At 32.6% G+C, this 17,540-nt stretch overlaps 5 protein-coding genes across 13 annotated transcripts; 2 read left to right on the top strand and 3 right to left on the bottom strand.

The window, feature by feature from the left end:
- The first annotated feature begins 930 nt into the window (after nucleotides 1–930).
- LOC117235394 (transcription factor A, mitochondrial-like) lies at nucleotides 931–2,512 on the top strand. 2 transcript variants are annotated; one of them, XM_033497366.1, is made up of 4 exons: nucleotides 931–1,149; nucleotides 1,423–1,795; nucleotides 1,889–1,987; nucleotides 2,058–2,512. In XM_033497366.1, exons 1-4 carry the CDS (start codon nucleotides 1,091–1,093, stop codon nucleotides 2,265–2,267), a joined length of 741 nt encoding a protein of 246 aa, XP_033353257.1. In that variant the 5' UTR covers nucleotides 931–1,090; the 3' UTR covers nucleotides 2,268–2,512. The 2 variants fall into 2 exon arrangements, with proteins under 2 accessions (XP_033353257.1, XP_033353259.1); XM_033497368.1 differs by having other exon boundaries at nucleotides 932–1,149; nucleotides 1,423–1,780.
- A 2,540-nt stretch (nucleotides 2,513–5,052) lies between these two features.
- On the bottom strand, nucleotides 5,053–6,519 carry LOC117235534. Of its 2 annotated transcripts, none has more exons than XM_033497663.1 (5): nucleotides 6,480–6,519; nucleotides 5,831–5,947; nucleotides 5,651–5,746; nucleotides 5,438–5,568; nucleotides 5,053–5,360 (listed from the first exon to the last, which is right to left on the bottom strand). In XM_033497663.1, exons 1-5 carry the CDS (start codon nucleotides 6,502–6,504, stop codon nucleotides 5,091–5,093), a joined length of 639 nt encoding a protein of 212 aa, XP_033353554.1. In that variant the 5' UTR covers nucleotides 6,505–6,519; the 3' UTR covers nucleotides 5,053–5,090. The 2 variants fall into 2 exon arrangements, with proteins under 2 accessions (XP_033353554.1, XP_033353555.1); XM_033497664.1 differs by lacking the exon at nucleotides 6,480–6,519 and adding an exon at nucleotides 6,377–6,473.
- An 89-nt stretch (nucleotides 6,520–6,608) lies between these two features.
- On the top strand, nucleotides 6,609–9,469 carry LOC117235627 (probable histone-binding protein Caf1). Its single transcript, XM_033497843.1, has 5 exons — nucleotides 6,609–6,740; nucleotides 7,285–7,783; nucleotides 7,858–8,115; nucleotides 8,217–8,544; nucleotides 8,653–9,469. The coding sequence occupies exons 1-5, from the start codon at nucleotides 6,722–6,724 to the stop codon at nucleotides 8,830–8,832; spliced, it is 1,284 nt and encodes a 427-aa protein (XP_033353734.1). The 5' UTR covers nucleotides 6,609–6,721; the 3' UTR covers nucleotides 8,833–9,469.
- A 290-nt stretch (nucleotides 9,470–9,759) lies between these two features.
- On the bottom strand, nucleotides 9,760–15,267 carry LOC117235624 (slowpoke-binding protein). Of its 7 annotated transcripts, none has more exons than XM_033497833.1 (10): nucleotides 13,812–15,262; nucleotides 12,586–12,753; nucleotides 11,969–12,138; nucleotides 11,538–11,803; nucleotides 11,112–11,406; nucleotides 10,932–11,023; nucleotides 10,465–10,590; nucleotides 10,324–10,397; nucleotides 10,185–10,232; nucleotides 9,760–10,097 (listed from the first exon to the last, which is right to left on the bottom strand). In XM_033497833.1, coding segments are annotated over exons 1-10 (1,569 nt in total). In that variant the 5' UTR covers nucleotides 14,141–15,262; the 3' UTR covers nucleotides 9,760–10,096. The 7 variants fall into 7 exon arrangements, with proteins under 7 accessions (XP_033353724.1, XP_033353729.1, XP_033353723.1 ...); XM_033497838.1 differs by lacking the exon at nucleotides 10,185–10,232 and adding an exon at nucleotides 12,910–13,164 and having other exon boundaries at nucleotides 13,812–13,932; XM_033497832.1 differs by having other exon boundaries at nucleotides 9,760–10,232.
- A 756-nt stretch (nucleotides 15,268–16,023) lies between these two features.
- LOC117235628 (non-structural maintenance of chromosomes element 3 homolog) lies at nucleotides 16,024–17,496 on the bottom strand. Its single transcript, XM_033497844.1, has 6 exons — nucleotides 17,311–17,496; nucleotides 16,919–17,244; nucleotides 16,687–16,855; nucleotides 16,514–16,608; nucleotides 16,290–16,421; nucleotides 16,024–16,216 (listed from the first exon to the last, which is right to left on the bottom strand). The coding sequence occupies exons 1-6, from the start codon at nucleotides 17,312–17,314 to the stop codon at nucleotides 16,139–16,141; spliced, it is 804 nt and encodes a 267-aa protein (XP_033353735.1). The 5' UTR covers nucleotides 17,315–17,496; the 3' UTR covers nucleotides 16,024–16,138.
- Between the last annotated feature and the right edge of the window lie 44 nt (nucleotides 17,497–17,540).

Here is a 17,540-nt window from a genome sequence, read left to right on the forward strand (position 1 = left end):
TATATCTCAATATAATCGATATGGGAGAGGACGCCTTTCATCGACAACTTTACTGGTTTCGATGTAGTAAGCGAATCGCAAAACAAAAATGATGAAATTTTCTGAGTATTTTGTAAGATCGAGATTAGATTTAAGTTTAATTCTAAAGTGAAATTAAAAATATTTATATTTGTTTGCGACACTTTTTTTTATCATACTTTGCTCACTTAAATAGCCCTTTTTAACATATTAAAGTTTGAGAAAAATCAGGTACTGACTAAATTCCTCACTATTAGCATTTAATGTAACGAATGCAAATGTTTCAAAACAAAAATTTGTATCTAATTCTAGTCGTTCCTTAGATGATATGAGACGTCTCAATTTACACTCGGAAGTTCATGGAAAGAGACAAATGCTTTAAAATACCAAAGTATTAAACTCCTGAGTGCGCGGGATAAGGGTCAGAGTTTTTATCGAAATAAGTAAGAGTTGAGTTAAATAGGTTTGATAATTGTCTCTATATATGGTTGGTATTGAAGCCAAAGTGATTCCGAGAATTCTCTCTGCTCCTTCGTTACAATTCCTGATTTAGCAAAATGTGAAAATCAGTAGTTAGTGGATTGTTAGTGGATTTTTGAATCTAGTCAAATTTTTTGTTAAAGGTATCTTTTTTATTGTTACGTCCTTTCACTATTGAAATCTTAAGCAATCTTATTGGGCGTAAATTATTTAAAGTATATTTAGAAAGTCATGCCTCAGTAAAGCGCACTTGACAATCATATTGTTCATTTAATGGGGTCAATATGTAATAAATATATTAAATAATAATAAATAATAATAAAATAATAATATATTAAAATAAGATTACATTCTCTTGCGAAATCCTTGATGAAGTCATCAAGGAATATACGACATATATAAATAAGCTTAAAATTTAGGCTAGAACCAATCACCAATGCGGTATCAATGTATCACGTGACCGTGTTCCCCACATCCCGAAAATTTCCATCATCTACAGTCCCATTGGTTATTGTTCCTGGTTATTTTGTGTCCATTATTGAAACAAGCATTATTTACGAAGGATGAAGCAATAAGAATTATTGTCTGCAAAATGGTATACTTTGGAAGATTTATATTTCTTATGCGGTCGGATAACCTATTGCGCACAAGGTCAAGTTCAAATAAACATTATAATAAATTTTTACAAATAATTTCGAAGTAATGTGAATAATGGTTAATCCCTTGTTCCACGTGTGAATTAGTTTCTTATTGACATTATTATTCAATCTCCATATATTTAGTTTCAGATCACATATTATTTAATACACACAGCATAACTTATTTTTTAACTTTAATGATATAACAACTTTTCTTGTTATACATGATTTGTAAAGAATATTTCTTTAATCATATGTTTCATAAAACAATATTTCATTATTTTAGAAATTGCTTATTAAATTTGTACCAAAATGCCTCAAAATGCACATTGAATCGGTTAAAAGATACAATCTTGCCACCAAAACCAAAGAAGCCAGAACCTCCGTTTCTTTTATATGTGAAACATGTTAAACCCATATTTCTCAAAGAAACACCTGATATGAGATATTCACTGATATTAAAGAGAGCATCCAAGGAATGGGCAGAATTAGATTTTACCGAAAAGGAATGTTTTATAGACCAATATAATACAAAGTTTGAAGTATATAAGAATGAATTAAAAGAATATAATGATTCTCTTACCGACGAACAAAGACAATTATGGAAAAAAAAGAAAAAAGAATATGAAAAAATTAATAGTGATGTAGGTAATAAACGGGTAACTATGTTGCATTAAGTCATATTATTAATTCATTTTTCATTGATAAATTCATTTTTTATTGATTAACATAAAGTCTAAAATCAATTGCAGAAATATGAAATGCTTGGAAAACCAAAGAAACCACCAAATGCATATTTTTGTTATATATCATCAAAGAAAAATAATAAAAATCCAGATATGCCTAGTAAGGTATGGCAAACTAATTTCTAATTAACTAAGGTTGTTTTATCTATCAGTGATTAATAAAATCAATAATTAGGAATGGATAAAATTATTGACCACAAGTTGGAAAGAATTATCAGAAGCAGAGAAGGAATCATATATCACAAAAGCTACTCAACTTCAGACACAATACTATAAGGATTTAGAAAAGTGGGAGATGGAAATGATACAATCTGGTCATATTGATGTTGTGAGATCTAAAATTTTAACAAAATATAAGAATACTAAAAAAGAAAATAAGGAATAAAAATTAAAGTGCTCTATTCTATTTTAACTAATTATTTCTATCCAATAAGTTAACAGCAATTTATTTCAATTATATTCAATAACGTTATTATACATTTTATAAGTTAATGTGGTGATAATAGAAAAGTATGTTGAATCATTTAGAAATTGCATTTAACAAAAGATTTATAAACTTATAAATGAATTTACTACACTGCATAAGCTCCTTTAAGTCATTAAAATAAATTTAAAGCACACAATCTATCTTAGGTCATACCATAAGTTCGTGCCGACTTTTGTGTTTGTTAAGATATATCCTTTGTGAGATTTGCTGGGTGTTTCCTTTTTAGTTTTCTTTCTATGGTTGTGTTGATCGTTTCCGTTGCCAGCCGGTTCGGGTGCGTTGCTATTCTTTCTCTGTACCTTCTTGCGAATCTGCTAATCTCTTCCTTAACCGATGGTATTCCAAGGTCTTTCCGTATGTCCTCGTTTCTAACGTACCATGGGGCGTTTACAATTGATCTAAGAATTTTAGCTTGGATTGTCTCTATTTTGCTTATATGGACTTTTGTGTATACATTTCATGTGTCGATTTATAAACATACGGCGATAAGGGATCAATGCATTTGAGCTTAGCTAATCGAGAACAGGCTAAAGCAGATTTTCGTGGGTATAAGATCGTAATATAGTGAACACAGTGACTTCTAACAGTAAAAAATCATGAGTGAAATGCGTATCCATTTTCGACATCTCATGTTATATGAATTTCGGAAAGGAAGTTCTGTAACAATTGCCACGAAAAACATATGTGCTGTTTACGGAGAAAATGCGCTTTCATCTCGCACCTATAGGAAGTGGTTCCAAGGTTTTAGAGGTGGGAATTTCTGTTTAGAAGACGAGGAACGCTCCGGGCGTTCTCCTCAGACAGACGAAGATAAAATTCGGGATCTTGTTGAAAAATCACGAAGTTTGACAGTTCAAGAGATGTCAAATGTTCTGAAAATACCTAAGACAACGATTCATAGGTGTTTAAAAAAAATAACATATATAACCGCTCGAAAAACGGCACGAACTTATGGGATGACCTAATACTAAAAAATTAAGATATGATGAAAGACTAGATGCGAATGTCTTTTAAATAATATTTGTATTTTTTCTAGTATATATCTTCATATTCTTTTGTGAATAACGTTTGTCATTTGAAGAGCAAAATTTTATCTTTTCACTAAATATATTCACTTTTAATTTATACTATGTGTCCTTTTTACATAACTCCTTGAATCAACTGTTAAGTTTATTTTATTTGTTTCAATTTGAATGGAATTGTGCTATGTGTTTATACATACTGCATAAATAGTTTATTGTAATTAAAATCACGTATTAATAGATTCAATAAAAGGATTAAACATTTATGTCAGTAAATAAACAAATACAACATGAATAAATTTAATTTCATATTATTAAACTTCAACCAATTTGGTCGTTTTTCCTTGATGAAAAGAATTATTGAAAACAAAAATTTAGTTTACTAGAAACAATTAGATTACATTTTCGTTACATTACGTATTTACTTATTAATCAAATTAATTAATTAAAATATGGTCGTATACGACCATGGTATGTACGCGCACCGGCAGTAGGAGTTACATAGTAAGTTAAGAAAGTATGTAACGCTGTTGCAGACTTGTGACATCACGCGTTCTTCAGATATATTTGGTACGTAACCAGAAAAGTTCAGTTTTTCTAACTTTTAATTGTATATCATCCTTTAATTTTTAATAATTTTTTAAAAAATAAAAATACGTCTAAAATTTTTTCTTGTTGAATTCATTTACATATTAGTGAAAAATGAGAAGCAAACGAATTCTACTGATTTTATATTATTATAATTGTGTATTGTAAAGATTTGATTGACATGCTACATATTTGTCGGAGATGAAAGGACACCGGAGCCTTCCCTCTGAAACTTCGGGAAAATCCGTAAAATTGTAATTAAAGTTTACAGTTGTAATTAAACAATTTGCCATCATCCTGCCCAATTGTAATTGTTTGCGATTTGTGATAATAAATTTGGGCTCAAGGCGACCATCAGCCGCCGAACGTAGCCGCGGTCAACGGGACGGGCGCTTCGTTTAACAAAGGTATGGAGCGATAGTATGACCCTCATTAAAAGAAATACCCATAGACGTATCTGACAGTAAAATATTCCAACGGTTCCTCCGGACAATGAATACCAGATGTTGAGGCACTTACAAGGCACAAGTGCAGTTAACCTGAGGACCCGTCATAAAACCTGGGTTTTTGTTAATTAAGGTTTTTCAAACGGACAGGCAGCCTTTGTCCCAAATTGACCAATTGACAGCGACGTCAATTTCCCTTACTTTCGGAACGAGGGCTATACTCGACGAATCCGATGATCTCGTGTCCTTAGACACACCCCATCATAGTTTTCCTCGGTGGCATCATCGGAACGAAAATTCATTCTTTCTTGAGATCTCATCGACGAAGAGAGTAGCGCTTTACGATCTGTAAGTATTACATGTTTGAGTCAGATTGTGTGAGCAAGTATATCTATCATCCCGTGGATTCGTTATCGAACCTAAGACCAACGTCACTAGTATCGCAAGTGCCCAACCACCGCGGTTGATCGTCGAATCGGTAGTATCCATACTCGTATTACCAGGCCGTACCGTCGTTATAACACAGCGATGGCCAATTCCAATGAAGATCTATCAAACGCCCACAACCCTATTCATGACGCTTCTCTGACATATTTATATTTTTTTTTTATAATAATTTGGGCAAAGTCGACGAATCATATGTTTAATTACATTTCATATCTAATTTACATGGTTAAGATAATAGGAATGTCTGTATTATATAAACAGTAAAAGAATCCATAATATATTAATGTGAAACTGAAGATATATAAAGCTAAATCTCCAACTATCATATGACTTATTGTTACTAATTTTTTTAATTGATAAGTTAACTCAGGCTTAACATTGCATAAGATCAAAGCAGCATACAGTAGATTATTCTCTTGCATTTCTCGTGTATTCTTATAGTTGTACAAACGTCCCAGCATTACTAGAAAGTATGGTATTGTGATTGTCTGTAATATTTAATCCAGTATTTATTAGTACAACAAAATTCCAAGAATTTCAGTTTTTGATAAGTATCTATAATTACCTTCCCAAATAAATGATCCAGTTGTAATATGAGTAGAATATTGACAATAACAGCCAATAATATATAATTTATGCGATTTGTTAATAATGGAAGTGACAAACTTTTTGTCTCATATGAAGTACTGTCAATACCTTCAAGATTAATACTTAAATTACCAAGATTATCTATAATATTTTTTTAAAAATATAATTTCAATATTATATTGCATATTACCTGATATATCGCTATTTATATTTGGATATAAAGTTTCATTTTGTATATCTGGAGCAGTGAATGTTTGACTGAACGAACCTAAATGTATACTCTGGACTAGAACGATATAAGAATGAATATAAAAATATATTTTTAATAGTTATCTTTTATAATGAATGAAAATAAGTAAATTATACTTACCTTTTGATTCATTATCGTTGTCTCTACCAGTAATTTTCAATAACCGTTTCTCTGAATTTTCCAAAATTCTCCTTCTTCTGGCGTTTCTTTTGGCATTAATATCTTCCATGTTTCCTGCTGTATATTAATTAATTAAATATCAGCAGCTAAAATGTATCTTCATTTTTAACTTAATATACATGCATGATATTGGCATAATTTAAAGAAGTAATCTTTGAAATCTATAAATACAACGTACGACGTATAATACATTGATCTATCACATAAAATTTGCAAAATTCATTTGCAATATCAATAATAGATAATCAAACGTTAACGATAAACAAAGAATGTTATTGACTTCCATTTACAGAACAAAATTTCGGATTATTAATTAGTTGCATTTATAAAAAAGGCTTAAATATTATGGTTTTTAGCAAACAATGATTTTAGGAATTGGAAATCATTATAACTCTGCCTACAACGTGTAATGATTAATTTCTAAAATTATAAATGTCAATCTCATCGAATCGACAGAATTAGAGCGTAAATAACAATGCCACTAACAGATATAAATTTATAATTCAGTTGTTTAATTTCACTTTATTATTTGTTTATGTTAACAGGTTAAACATAAAACAAACTTTTACCAAACAATTCTTACTCTTACATAATTTTAGTTGGTATTTAAACATATATATATTGTGTAAAATATGTGATTCAAATGTAAATTAAGCTGCGTATCGCATGAGATTCTGAACCGTTACTGCATGCACAATGAAAAGGCAGCATATATTTAAGACGTGTTTACAAATAAGTACGCTTGCATTTCAGTAAAATCTGGCTAGGCATCACGGCTTTTGGCGGGTTAAACATACCTTGTTAGTGTTGAAGTTTTAGCGAAATATAATAATGGGCGATAAAGACGGTGGTAAGATTAATGTTAATTACTTTACATTTTTTTTAGCTTTTCTAATTATTTTTATAGTTAAGTCTATTAGTTGTTTGCCGTTTCAAAGAATGCTTTCAGTATTATGATAAACAAGGATATCTTTTTCAACATTTCTTTTTCACAAATTTCTATGAAAAATAAAGCTTATTGTTTAAAATTGGTTTGATTTATCATTATTATTTCATTTTGTTTTACATTAAGACATAAAGTATTCTTACGTCGTAAATACAGCATGTGTGATGGAATTGTATTTCGATAGGTTATAATGTTACAAAAAGATACGACTTTCATTAGTTAAAATATTGATTTTTTAATTCTGGCACTGTACGTTTTTTCCTAATTATATTAATCGAGCGACGAATCGATTTATATTTTCGTACCATTTTCATATTTTGAATGCTTCATTATATGATTGTATAATGTAAAAAATCATTTAATCATGTATATATGTTAATATTTGTATACATTTTAATTTTTTCTTAAATATTCTGTTTCTTTTATTTCACAAGTTATTTAATTGTAGAAACTTTTGACGATGCTGTGGAAGAAAGAGTTATCAATGAAGAATATAAAATATGGAAAAAAAATACTCCGTTTTTATATGATCTTGTGATGACACATGCTTTAGAATGGCCATCTTTAACTGCTCAATGGTTACCAGATGTAACTAGACCAGAAGGAAAGGATTATTCTGTACATCGTCTTATTTTGGGCACTCATACTTCGGACGAACAGAATCATTTACTTATAGCTAGTGTACAATTACCGAATGAGGATGCTCAATTTGATGCATCTCACTATGATAATGAGAAAGGAGAATTTGGAGGATTTGGTTCTGTTAGCGGAAAGATAGAAATTGAAATAAAAATAAATCACGAAGGAGAGGTAAATAGAGCACGATATATGCCACAAAACCCGTGTGTAATTGCAACCAAAACACCATCTAGCGATGTCCTTGTTTTCGATTATACAAAACATCCAAGTAAACCAGATCCTAATGGTGAATGCCAGCCTGATCTAAGGTGAATACATTTTTGTATATTTATTAGAGGTAACAAAACTCATATAATGATGGTTTTAATATCTTTGATGTCAGATTAAGGGGACACCAAAAAGAAGGATATGGTCTATCATGGAATCCAAACTTGAATGGATATTTGCTCAGTGCATCTGATGATCATACAATTTGTTTATGGGATATTAATGCACCCCCTAAAGAAAATCGTGTGATAGATGCAAAAACAATCTTTACTGGACATACTGCTGTCGTTGAGGATGTGGCTTGGCATCTGTTACATGAATCTTTATTTGGATCTGTCGCGGATGATCAGAAATTGATGATCTGGGACACAAGGTAATTATATGTCATCACACAAAGTCATTGACGATCAAAACAACATAAATATTGTTACAATTAACTTTTTTAATTGCTCGTCTTATTTTTACAATTATTAGATGTAATAATACCAGTAAACCAAGTCATACAGTTGATGCTCACACTGCCGAAGTGAATTGCTTGAGTTTTAATCCATATTCGGAATTTATTCTTGCGACTGGCAGTGCCGATAAAACAGTAGCGCTTTGGGACTTGAGGAATCTTAAATTAAAATTACATTCTTTCGAATCTCACAAAGACGAGATCTTTCAAGTTCAGTGGTCACCGCATAACGAGACGATATTAGCTAGTAGCGGTACAGACAGGCGTCTTCATGTGTGGGATCTTAGTAAAATTGGCGAGGAGCAATCCAGCGAAGATGCTGAAGATGGACCACCCGAGTTACTGGTATATAATATGTTCCTTTCTTTTTTCTTTTTTTTTTTTTTTTTTTTTTTAACTATGTAGGACCTCGAAATTCCTAAGATATTACTAATGCGTTTACATTTTCTATAGTTTATTCATGGTGGTCATACCGCAAAAATTAGTGATTTTTCGTGGAATCCAAATGAGCCTTGGGTCATATGTTCTGTATCGGAAGACAATATAATGCAAGTGTGGCAAATGGCGGAAAATATTTACAATGATGAAGAACCAGACACACCAGCGAGTGAATTAGAAGCTGGTGCTTCATAAAATGTATAAGAAAAGTAAGCAATTAAATTATTTGATACTGGAATTTTCTATCGACATATGCGCATTTGCGTACATACACATGTGTGTGTGCTCATGCGAAACCAATGACCCAATTAGATTTAAGAAGACATTAAAGTGAATTTATACATTTAAACGAAAACGATCATCGAGAAGCAATAATACCTATTTTTATTACCGATCTTACGTCCGCTTGCAAACATATATATTAATTACACACACATTTCTATAATTAACTAAACAAGCGTCGCATGTGAACTTTTAATGTTTCTTAGAAATAATTGATATAATAGTATTTCATTGATTATAATATCACGATACATATTATGTACAAACTTCTAGAAAAATAATTTTTTCTCTACAAATTTCGTGATGTGTTGGAAGTTTTTACGTTTATATGTAAAATTAAGTATGCACTGTACAATAGAATGAGTTTAAAATGGTTTTCGATGAAGTATAGTTTCTCTTTTTTTAATTCAAAGCATCATGTGTTTTAGTTTTGGTAAATGAAGATCGCAGGGTATCATTGCGAGATGATAGGAACACGTTTATGTTATTCGAATCTTATTAAATGTTTAACAACTCAAGTATTATCCTGAACATTTTGATTCCATTGGTTCTGAATTGATTGAAAATTGAGCGTAATTGTGAGCATTTGATGTATTTGACAATACCTTCTGATATAGTTCATTTTCATCTTCAACGTTATTTCGTCGACGTGGGACAAAATTCAATGAAAACTGAATAGTAAAAATATGTAGGAATAATTTGTGATAGAAGGGATTGAATTTACAATTCATATGAGATGACATTTTATTATTTTCATGCTTCTTCCATAAACGCGTAGATATCTTGTGTGTCTTTTGATATTTTAAATAATAAAATACATTACTCTTGTAAGATTTATATTTTTTCTTTTTTCTTTTTTTCCACTTTTTATTGCCCCTTCCATATTATTTTTCCTTGTTTTATCTCTAATTCTTTTCTTGTTTCTTTTCTTTTTCATATTAAATTTGTAATTGAATAACTATACTAGAAATAGAGATTGGAATAACTTTTGGCACTCGGTAGAGAAACGTACGAATATATTAAAGATAAAATCGCGATGAAACAAATTTTGTTCCCACAATTATACAGCCGTGTTTGAAAGCTCGTTATAAATTTCATCGAGTAAAGAATTCTTGCAAACGGTATGTGATCTATGTAGAGACGTTGTATCTTCATCGACGATATCCAACTGTGTGGTTCTGCAATATGAAAAAGATAAAAGTTACATTCTATCATGAAGATTTTTAAAGAATTAGATCGATTAATCGGATCCTTCATGTCATTACCAAAATTTGCCTGTCAAATACACGTCGCTTATAGAACGCGACCTCTGCCTGTTCGTGCATGCAAAACGAATCTTTAGCGAAATATAGAAATAGGTACGAACAAATTATTCTAGCGTTATATTTCATACGATCACATTACCTTTTACTGGCATTTTGTCGTTTAATACCGTCGAGTAAATTTACTACGGGCGGTGTTAATGTTGGACGAAATATCTGTAAGGAAAAGTGATAATGTATGTAATTTGAAACGATACATATGCTACTAATAATATATTTGTACCGTAACAGGAGCACTTCGCATTTCACGAAGATCAATATTTCTGAATAAATCATGTACAAGGAGCTCCTCAATAATCTTCTGACGATTAGATGATTCACCAAATATGAACTGGAGTAACTCGACGACCTGTACACAAACATTTCGATCGATTAGTGACCTTTTATTTTTATGAAATTTGTCGAAAACGTCGAGGAACAAGGGTTAGATAATTTAAAATGCTTGATAAATCATGATGCATAGAAATTGTTAGATCACTTGTGTACGTACACATAAGTCATTGACAATGAGATAAAATATCGACCGTATTTATCATTATTAACGTTATTAACATAGCTGTTAGTATTTTTAACAAACCGATGGAGATAAATGGAGCAATAATGTGTGATATAATTAGTAACAAAGCGTGCGAACAAATGAAATAAAAAAAGAGCGAAAGCAAATAACGAACAGAAAGAAAGAATTTGTACTTGTGGATATATTTCAACGTCCGATAGATGCGTGGAATTTGGTTTAAACGATGGTAATTCGTATCCAGCGCACATCTCAAACAACATATGACCTGAAAGATGATAAATGTGATTGATCGTTGGAAAGTAGAGTGATAAAAGTAGAATTTAGATTCAAAGAATAGCTGAAATTAATCTTACCGAAACATATCATGTCAATCGAAATATTTTGCGAAATACGAGAAGCGATTAGTGGGTGTATTCGGCTGGTGAAACCGAGGAGCGTGTTTTCTAGGCCGGCGAGACGTGCGACACCATTTTGAACGAGCACATTTCCCGAATGTAAATGGATTACCGTTGGAAATCCTCTTTCTTTTAAAAAAGTCAACGCCTCTAGCACTTGACGTCCCATTTGTTGAACCTGAGGTAAAGGAAGTCCTTTACCGCGAGAACCGTACTTCTGATTCCAGTCTTCGTTCCAACCCGTTCTTTCGATCTAGTGAAAAGAATAAAATAACATCTGAACATTTCATTTAATTCAAGCTTCTAAAATTAAACTCTCTATCTTTTATCTTATTCATTATCAGCAAATTAGTATGACTATCTATATACGATCATGATACTTACCCCGTATATCAAATCTTTCAGGCTGCCTTGACTGATTGGTTGAACTACGACCACGTAGTTTTGACTTTCCAATTCAAGGAAATCGATATCGAATATAGGGCATATATACGGATGTTGCAAGGCTAAGAATAAGTCGTTCAAAACGTTCTTTGTCAATGGAGTTATGCTCAATGAGCAGTTTCTATTTAACGGAGCTAATGTAATCAGTCGATCGGTTTTTAAAGAAGTATCTCTTACTATGAACCAATGTTTGTCCATTCTAGAGCCTGGTACAAATGAAAAGAAGATTAAAAATGATAATAGCATGGTCTGCGTGTCAGTCTACGCGTTAACGTTGTTTAGCACTTACATACTTATTAGTTACAAATAAAAACCAGCTGTATGAAAGACTAACTAAGGTACAGAGACAAAGAGAATCGTCAACAATTTACCGAGATTATTCAGTTGTTTGACGAGACTGTAGCGCGGTGTTCTACGGATATAGGCCTGACAAATTGATAAGGCACGGTCCCTCGATCTTTTTTCCATTTCCATGTACTCGCCAACATTTTCGCAAACAGATGGTCCATGATCCAACGCCGTGTAATTATGCCTTCCATTCCTATTTTCAAGCATACAGAAAATTAATTTAATTTCCATCCGGTGCTTGCGATTTTAACGGAGACGAAGAGAAAATCGCCCCACATCGAATAAATGATAAATAATTTCTATTCAAATTCCATCAGCATATATCTACGGTAGTATTCGTAAAAATATTCGTATATTTATCATAGAAAACTTTTTCGTGTGTTTGTGTTATATAAAACACTTTGAAATTTTATTCGAACTATAATGAGACACGATTGCTATGTTTACATTGGCAAAATTTGAACCTAATTTGAATAATTGACTGTCCAAATACTTTAGGACGATTGTTCTCGTTGAAATTTTAACGCTGTATAATTATTTCAAGTTATCAAAATCGAACGAATCAGAATCAGGTGTGTATGCGTGCACGTTTTTCGATTTAAAAAAAAAGGAAAACTAAGAAAGAAACAGAATGCATTACCAATCAGTGGTATCATCTTCCAATATAGCCGAAAAATTATAATTTCGCTTATGAATAACTTCTTGTTCCAATGAACGATTCCTTGAGCGATACCAATAACAGATTAGATGTACACACCAACCACTACAAACTGGATCGGTCGCGTTATTAGCGAGCAGCCATCTCTCTCTACGAATACAAGGGTTTCATCTAATAAGATGACTATTGTAGTAATATCGATGTTTCACGAACGAACTCGTTTCTTTCATTCTCTATATCTCCAATTCATCTTACGAATTTTGCAAAAGTTAAGACAGATGAGAAAGAGAAAGACTCGCGCATTACCTGCGTTGTTGTACAACTGGTATTCGTTTACTTCGAGATCGTACATTTTGTGTACAATCGTGATGACGATCAATTATATCACAATCACTCGTTTCTGTTGTCATCGGAGGAAAATTTAATAAAAAATCATAATTTCAATATAATTACTTTCAAGCAAAACCATATTTTAATATGGTTATATATATTTAGCGTTTATACGTACTATGTACGTATCATTTCGATCGAAAATGATCCAGAAACTCAGTTAACTATAACCTAGAAGAAAGATTGGTGATCGATTCGCTTTGTAAATGAATAGCAACTCAATTTTATTTGTGCTACTGGTTGTTTTAATGGTGTGTATCGTGAAATCGAGGGTCAAGTATACTCGAGGACGATCGATAGGTAACTGCTTGACAAACAATATTTCAGGAGTATTAACGTTTCGCGAATGACATGTAGATTAATCGAACAATACAATGAAGCTCGAACAATAATTACAGTCGAAACAGGAAAAGATCTACATATGTATTTACGTCAGACGTTTATCGTATCAATACTAACAAATTTCGATTTTAATGACGATGGATGTTCAAGTAGTGATATGCCTCACGTAGTGTTTTGCTGTCGTTAGCTGGAATTAGAATAACTCGACTAGTATCGATCGTGCGAAACATTCCTCTCTGTCATGCTGGTATATACATATACATACATTAAATGGCAATGCTACTGATAATTGTACGGACGTGGCACGTTAATATTAATAATAACATTAACAATGGTTATGAACGAGATCATGAAACAAACTTGAGAATAAGAACAAGAGATGAAAAGATAGAAACAGGGGAAGAAGGGAAGGAAACAAGAAAAGAGAACGAATAGAAAGAAAACAGAAGAAAAAGAAGGCAAGAAGTAGAACGTACCTGACATCGGAATCCTTGCAACCTCGAGCAGCGGATACGCGACTAAATAGTATTTTAGCTAGATTGTCGATTTTGTTGGTCAATTGGTAACTCTTTTCTTCGTCGCTATCTTCATCTTCGATGCTCGCGCTTCTTCCACGACGAAGAGTGCCTCGAGCGGAAACTATAGCCTCGGAATCAAATTCGATGGCGCTCTGAGTCCTTCGATTAACGGCACGACGCTTTCGACGCGTCCTCGGACGTTCCTGCCAGAATCTATCGTGTCCGGTCACGTCCGACTCTTTGTGATCTTCGTCCTTTTTGTTCAAATTTTGATATAGATTGAACATTTTGCCCAGTTTTTCGTCTCATACAACGTTCTTCAAGTGTTCAAGTACACGCGTACTTCTACGTTCACTATTCTAACGCTAAATAACAATTTTTTTTACAATTTCTTTCTCCTCGCGGTTATCGATAATGGATGTTAGACATACACCATTTTGATGTTCACACTCTTTCCATTTATTAAAAGTTATTATAAATATTTCTACTGCGAACACAACGTGGTGTACGAAGCATAATACCGATCATCCACGATAAGCATTATATATCGCCTTGAGGTCATACAACTTGGGAAGTTGTCTTTCTTTTTTGGTTCGTTTTTCGATTCTAACACATATAATCGTTGGGCGTAAGATCGAAACGAATAAATTGTTCGATTTACTGTTTGATCGGTTATCGCGCGGGAAAAAATTCAAACGTCATGACCAAAAGGAGTACCGTTCTGGTACGATACTCGGTTGTTTTCGGCCATTTAGGGCTATCAAACGGTCATTGTCACATTTTTTCCACATTGTATTAATCACTTACGCGAAAAGTATTTTGTCAAACGACGTCCCGTATCGTTATTTCGCGATTATCATATGGTCGTTTTGCGATTTCATTGATTTCATTTTTATTCGCTTGTATTCAGTCACGATTTATTCACTTGGTTATTTACCATTTCGTTATTGTAATTTAGTTCGTTGCTTCTCTATCACGTTGAAGAATGAATTTTAATCGTGTACTAATTTGTAATATCGCGTTGTATGTATGTCGACTCACATACACAAGTGCGCGCGAGCGCATGCACATATATATTCGAAGTGTCCAATGATCCCGCAGTGTAATTGATTTGAATAAAAAATTAAGAATAATATAGGATAAAATAGGAAGTAGACTAGATAGACGGTAATACGCGCGGTATTGCGGTGATGCAAACTGTAGAGCACCGCACTACCACCTAGCGAGGAGGACGGCCGAATACTGAATATTCGGTAAAGCCTCGTGCTAGTTTAGATCCCCCAGCCTGACACAGATTCGCTGGCCCAGCTGATTTTTACCTCGATTACTGGTAACTGCGCGTTTCCATCCCTGTTTTCTGGTGGAAATGCTCTGTGTTCGAAAGCATGCCGTTTTAACGACGATCCTTGTTTTTAATATTTATTGTTTACGATGGGATATTTTTCACCTTTACTGTTTATTATGAAACTTTATACCATTTTATAATATTTGGAAGGTTTTAACCGATGGCAGCGCTATATTTGCATCCTTGAAATATATCTCTCGAGATATGTCGAAACAAAGTACCGTCAAAGATTTTGTTCAATCATTAAATTATAGTCGTTGAATAAAACAAACGAGAACTCGAATACTCTACCGTTATGCTTTTCCTTTTTGCATTTTTCGTATCACTGAAACGCATTGTGACGTAGATTATGGTGTATTTTCAGTGAATCTTGCGAGATGCAGGAATTTTTTGTTTGTAAAAGACACGTTAAAAATGTATAAGAAAAATTCATTTCGTTTATTATTTATTCTTTTTATAGTTTTTTCGCTTGTAAGTGTTCTTCGTTGTACGACGTAGTAACGGAATTAAAAACGGAAATATGAATCCGATTAGATTTAGTTAAAACTAGGGCAACTCTGAGTATTTTAGATTTCTTCCGATTATCTTACTAAACTCGGAGACTGCACATATACACATGCGCGTGTTTTAATCTCGCATCGCAGTTTTACGGCTGCACTCAGGGACGTTTGTAAACATTTTAAGCGTCGATTATTCCTTTAGTTGTTCGACGAATTGGATCGTAATGCTTGTCTTAAGCTTAAAATTATTTCGAAATTTATGCTATGAAAAATTTTTGTTACAATTTGCTATTTTTGCAAAATGATATTTTTGTTACAAGCAAAATTCATTTGTAGGTAATCTCTATATTTGAAAAAAGTACATTTTATAAATAGATTATTGTTTAAAATATGGCAATCTGTTCCTCTTTATCACATTTGCAATGATACGTCCGTGAAATTTATCTATCTAATTTTTCTTGAGCAGTTAAAGCTTGAAATTGCAATTGCCAGCTTTTTATTGGACGTCCATTGTATACCTGTTATAGACACATAACTTTTATCATTGAAAAGACTATATATGTTTAAATTGAATTTAAAACATGTTCTCACCTCAGACATGAATTCCAAAGCAGCACGTTGAGAAAATTCATGCTCTGCACGAGGACCCCATTTAAACTCTATCTTAGTTAAATTTATTGTTTCCATAGTTATTTTGTCAAGGTATTTTTGAGCAACAAAAACCTGTCAGCAAATTAATTTCACCTCAATTCCTATTTCACACTAGATTTGTAATTTTTCTAACTTGCCTCTATTTTTCAGACTGTATATTTTACCTCGTTTATCAAGTACTTGACATTACCAAAGTAAACATGTTGATTGTTATCTGCATAAGGAATATCTAAATTCGCAAGAAAATTCGACAAAGACTCTGAAATAATTTGAAGAACATAAATAGAAATTAGGATCATTCTCAAACAACATTATATATTTCACATGGCATTACTACCTTCGCTACAGGAGTTTTGAAGCATGAAGATATGAGTAAGCACTATGAATAACAATACTTGTTGGCTACCTTCGGTTCCAAGAGGACAAATATGTGGTAATTCATTCTTTATTTTATTTACCAGCATATATTTGTTACCTTCGAGTTCTACCAGTTCATAACCAAACACCTATAAACACATGGATATATTTAAAACTTTGATTACAACAGGAAGTCATAGTTTTACTTGTACCTTTGATAACAAACTTTTTGCTTTGTTCATTACTGAAGGAAAACGTCTTCCTCGATTTCCAAAAACATTTTTTATTATACGAGTTTTATTGACAATCTGTTTTCCTCCGTCCAATATAAGAAGATATCGTATTACGCTATTAACAAGTTGATCGTCATCTTCGGAAATTACGCGACTAGGAGAGGTATTTGAAAGAGGTATGTTTGCACTTGTACTTGCAGTAGGCTGAGAAAGGAAAATACCAGCAGTATCATCCGTACGTTGTTTTTTGAGGACCGGTTGCGATAAAATCTGTTGTGACCTAACCCTTCTGCTATTTTGCGAACCTAACAGATCATGTTATCATTTGAACGCGTATACAATCGCTAACAATAATAATGTGTATCGCTTACTCATTTTATAGAATACGATGGACAAAATATCTCATAGAAGTATTCTGTCGTAGAGAAAATTTGCAATATTTCTTGACACAGTTCGCTTTGGCATTCGAGTGATGCACTTGAAAGATGTATCACAGACATGCAGTAATATCAACATCGTTTACAATTTACAATGCCAATCGTTGACACGAAGACGTTGAAGAGGGAGCTAGTTTCGAGAAATTTCATATAATCGACATACG

The sequence above is a fragment of the Bombus vosnesenskii genome, unplaced genomic scaffold (assembly GCF_011952255.1).
Source record: "Bombus vosnesenskii isolate JDL3184/JDL3185 unplaced genomic scaffold, Bvos_JDL3184-5_v1.1 scf7180000013316, whole genome shotgun sequence".
Lineage (NCBI taxonomy): Eukaryota > Metazoa > Arthropoda > Insecta > Hymenoptera > Apidae > Bombus > Bombus vosnesenskii.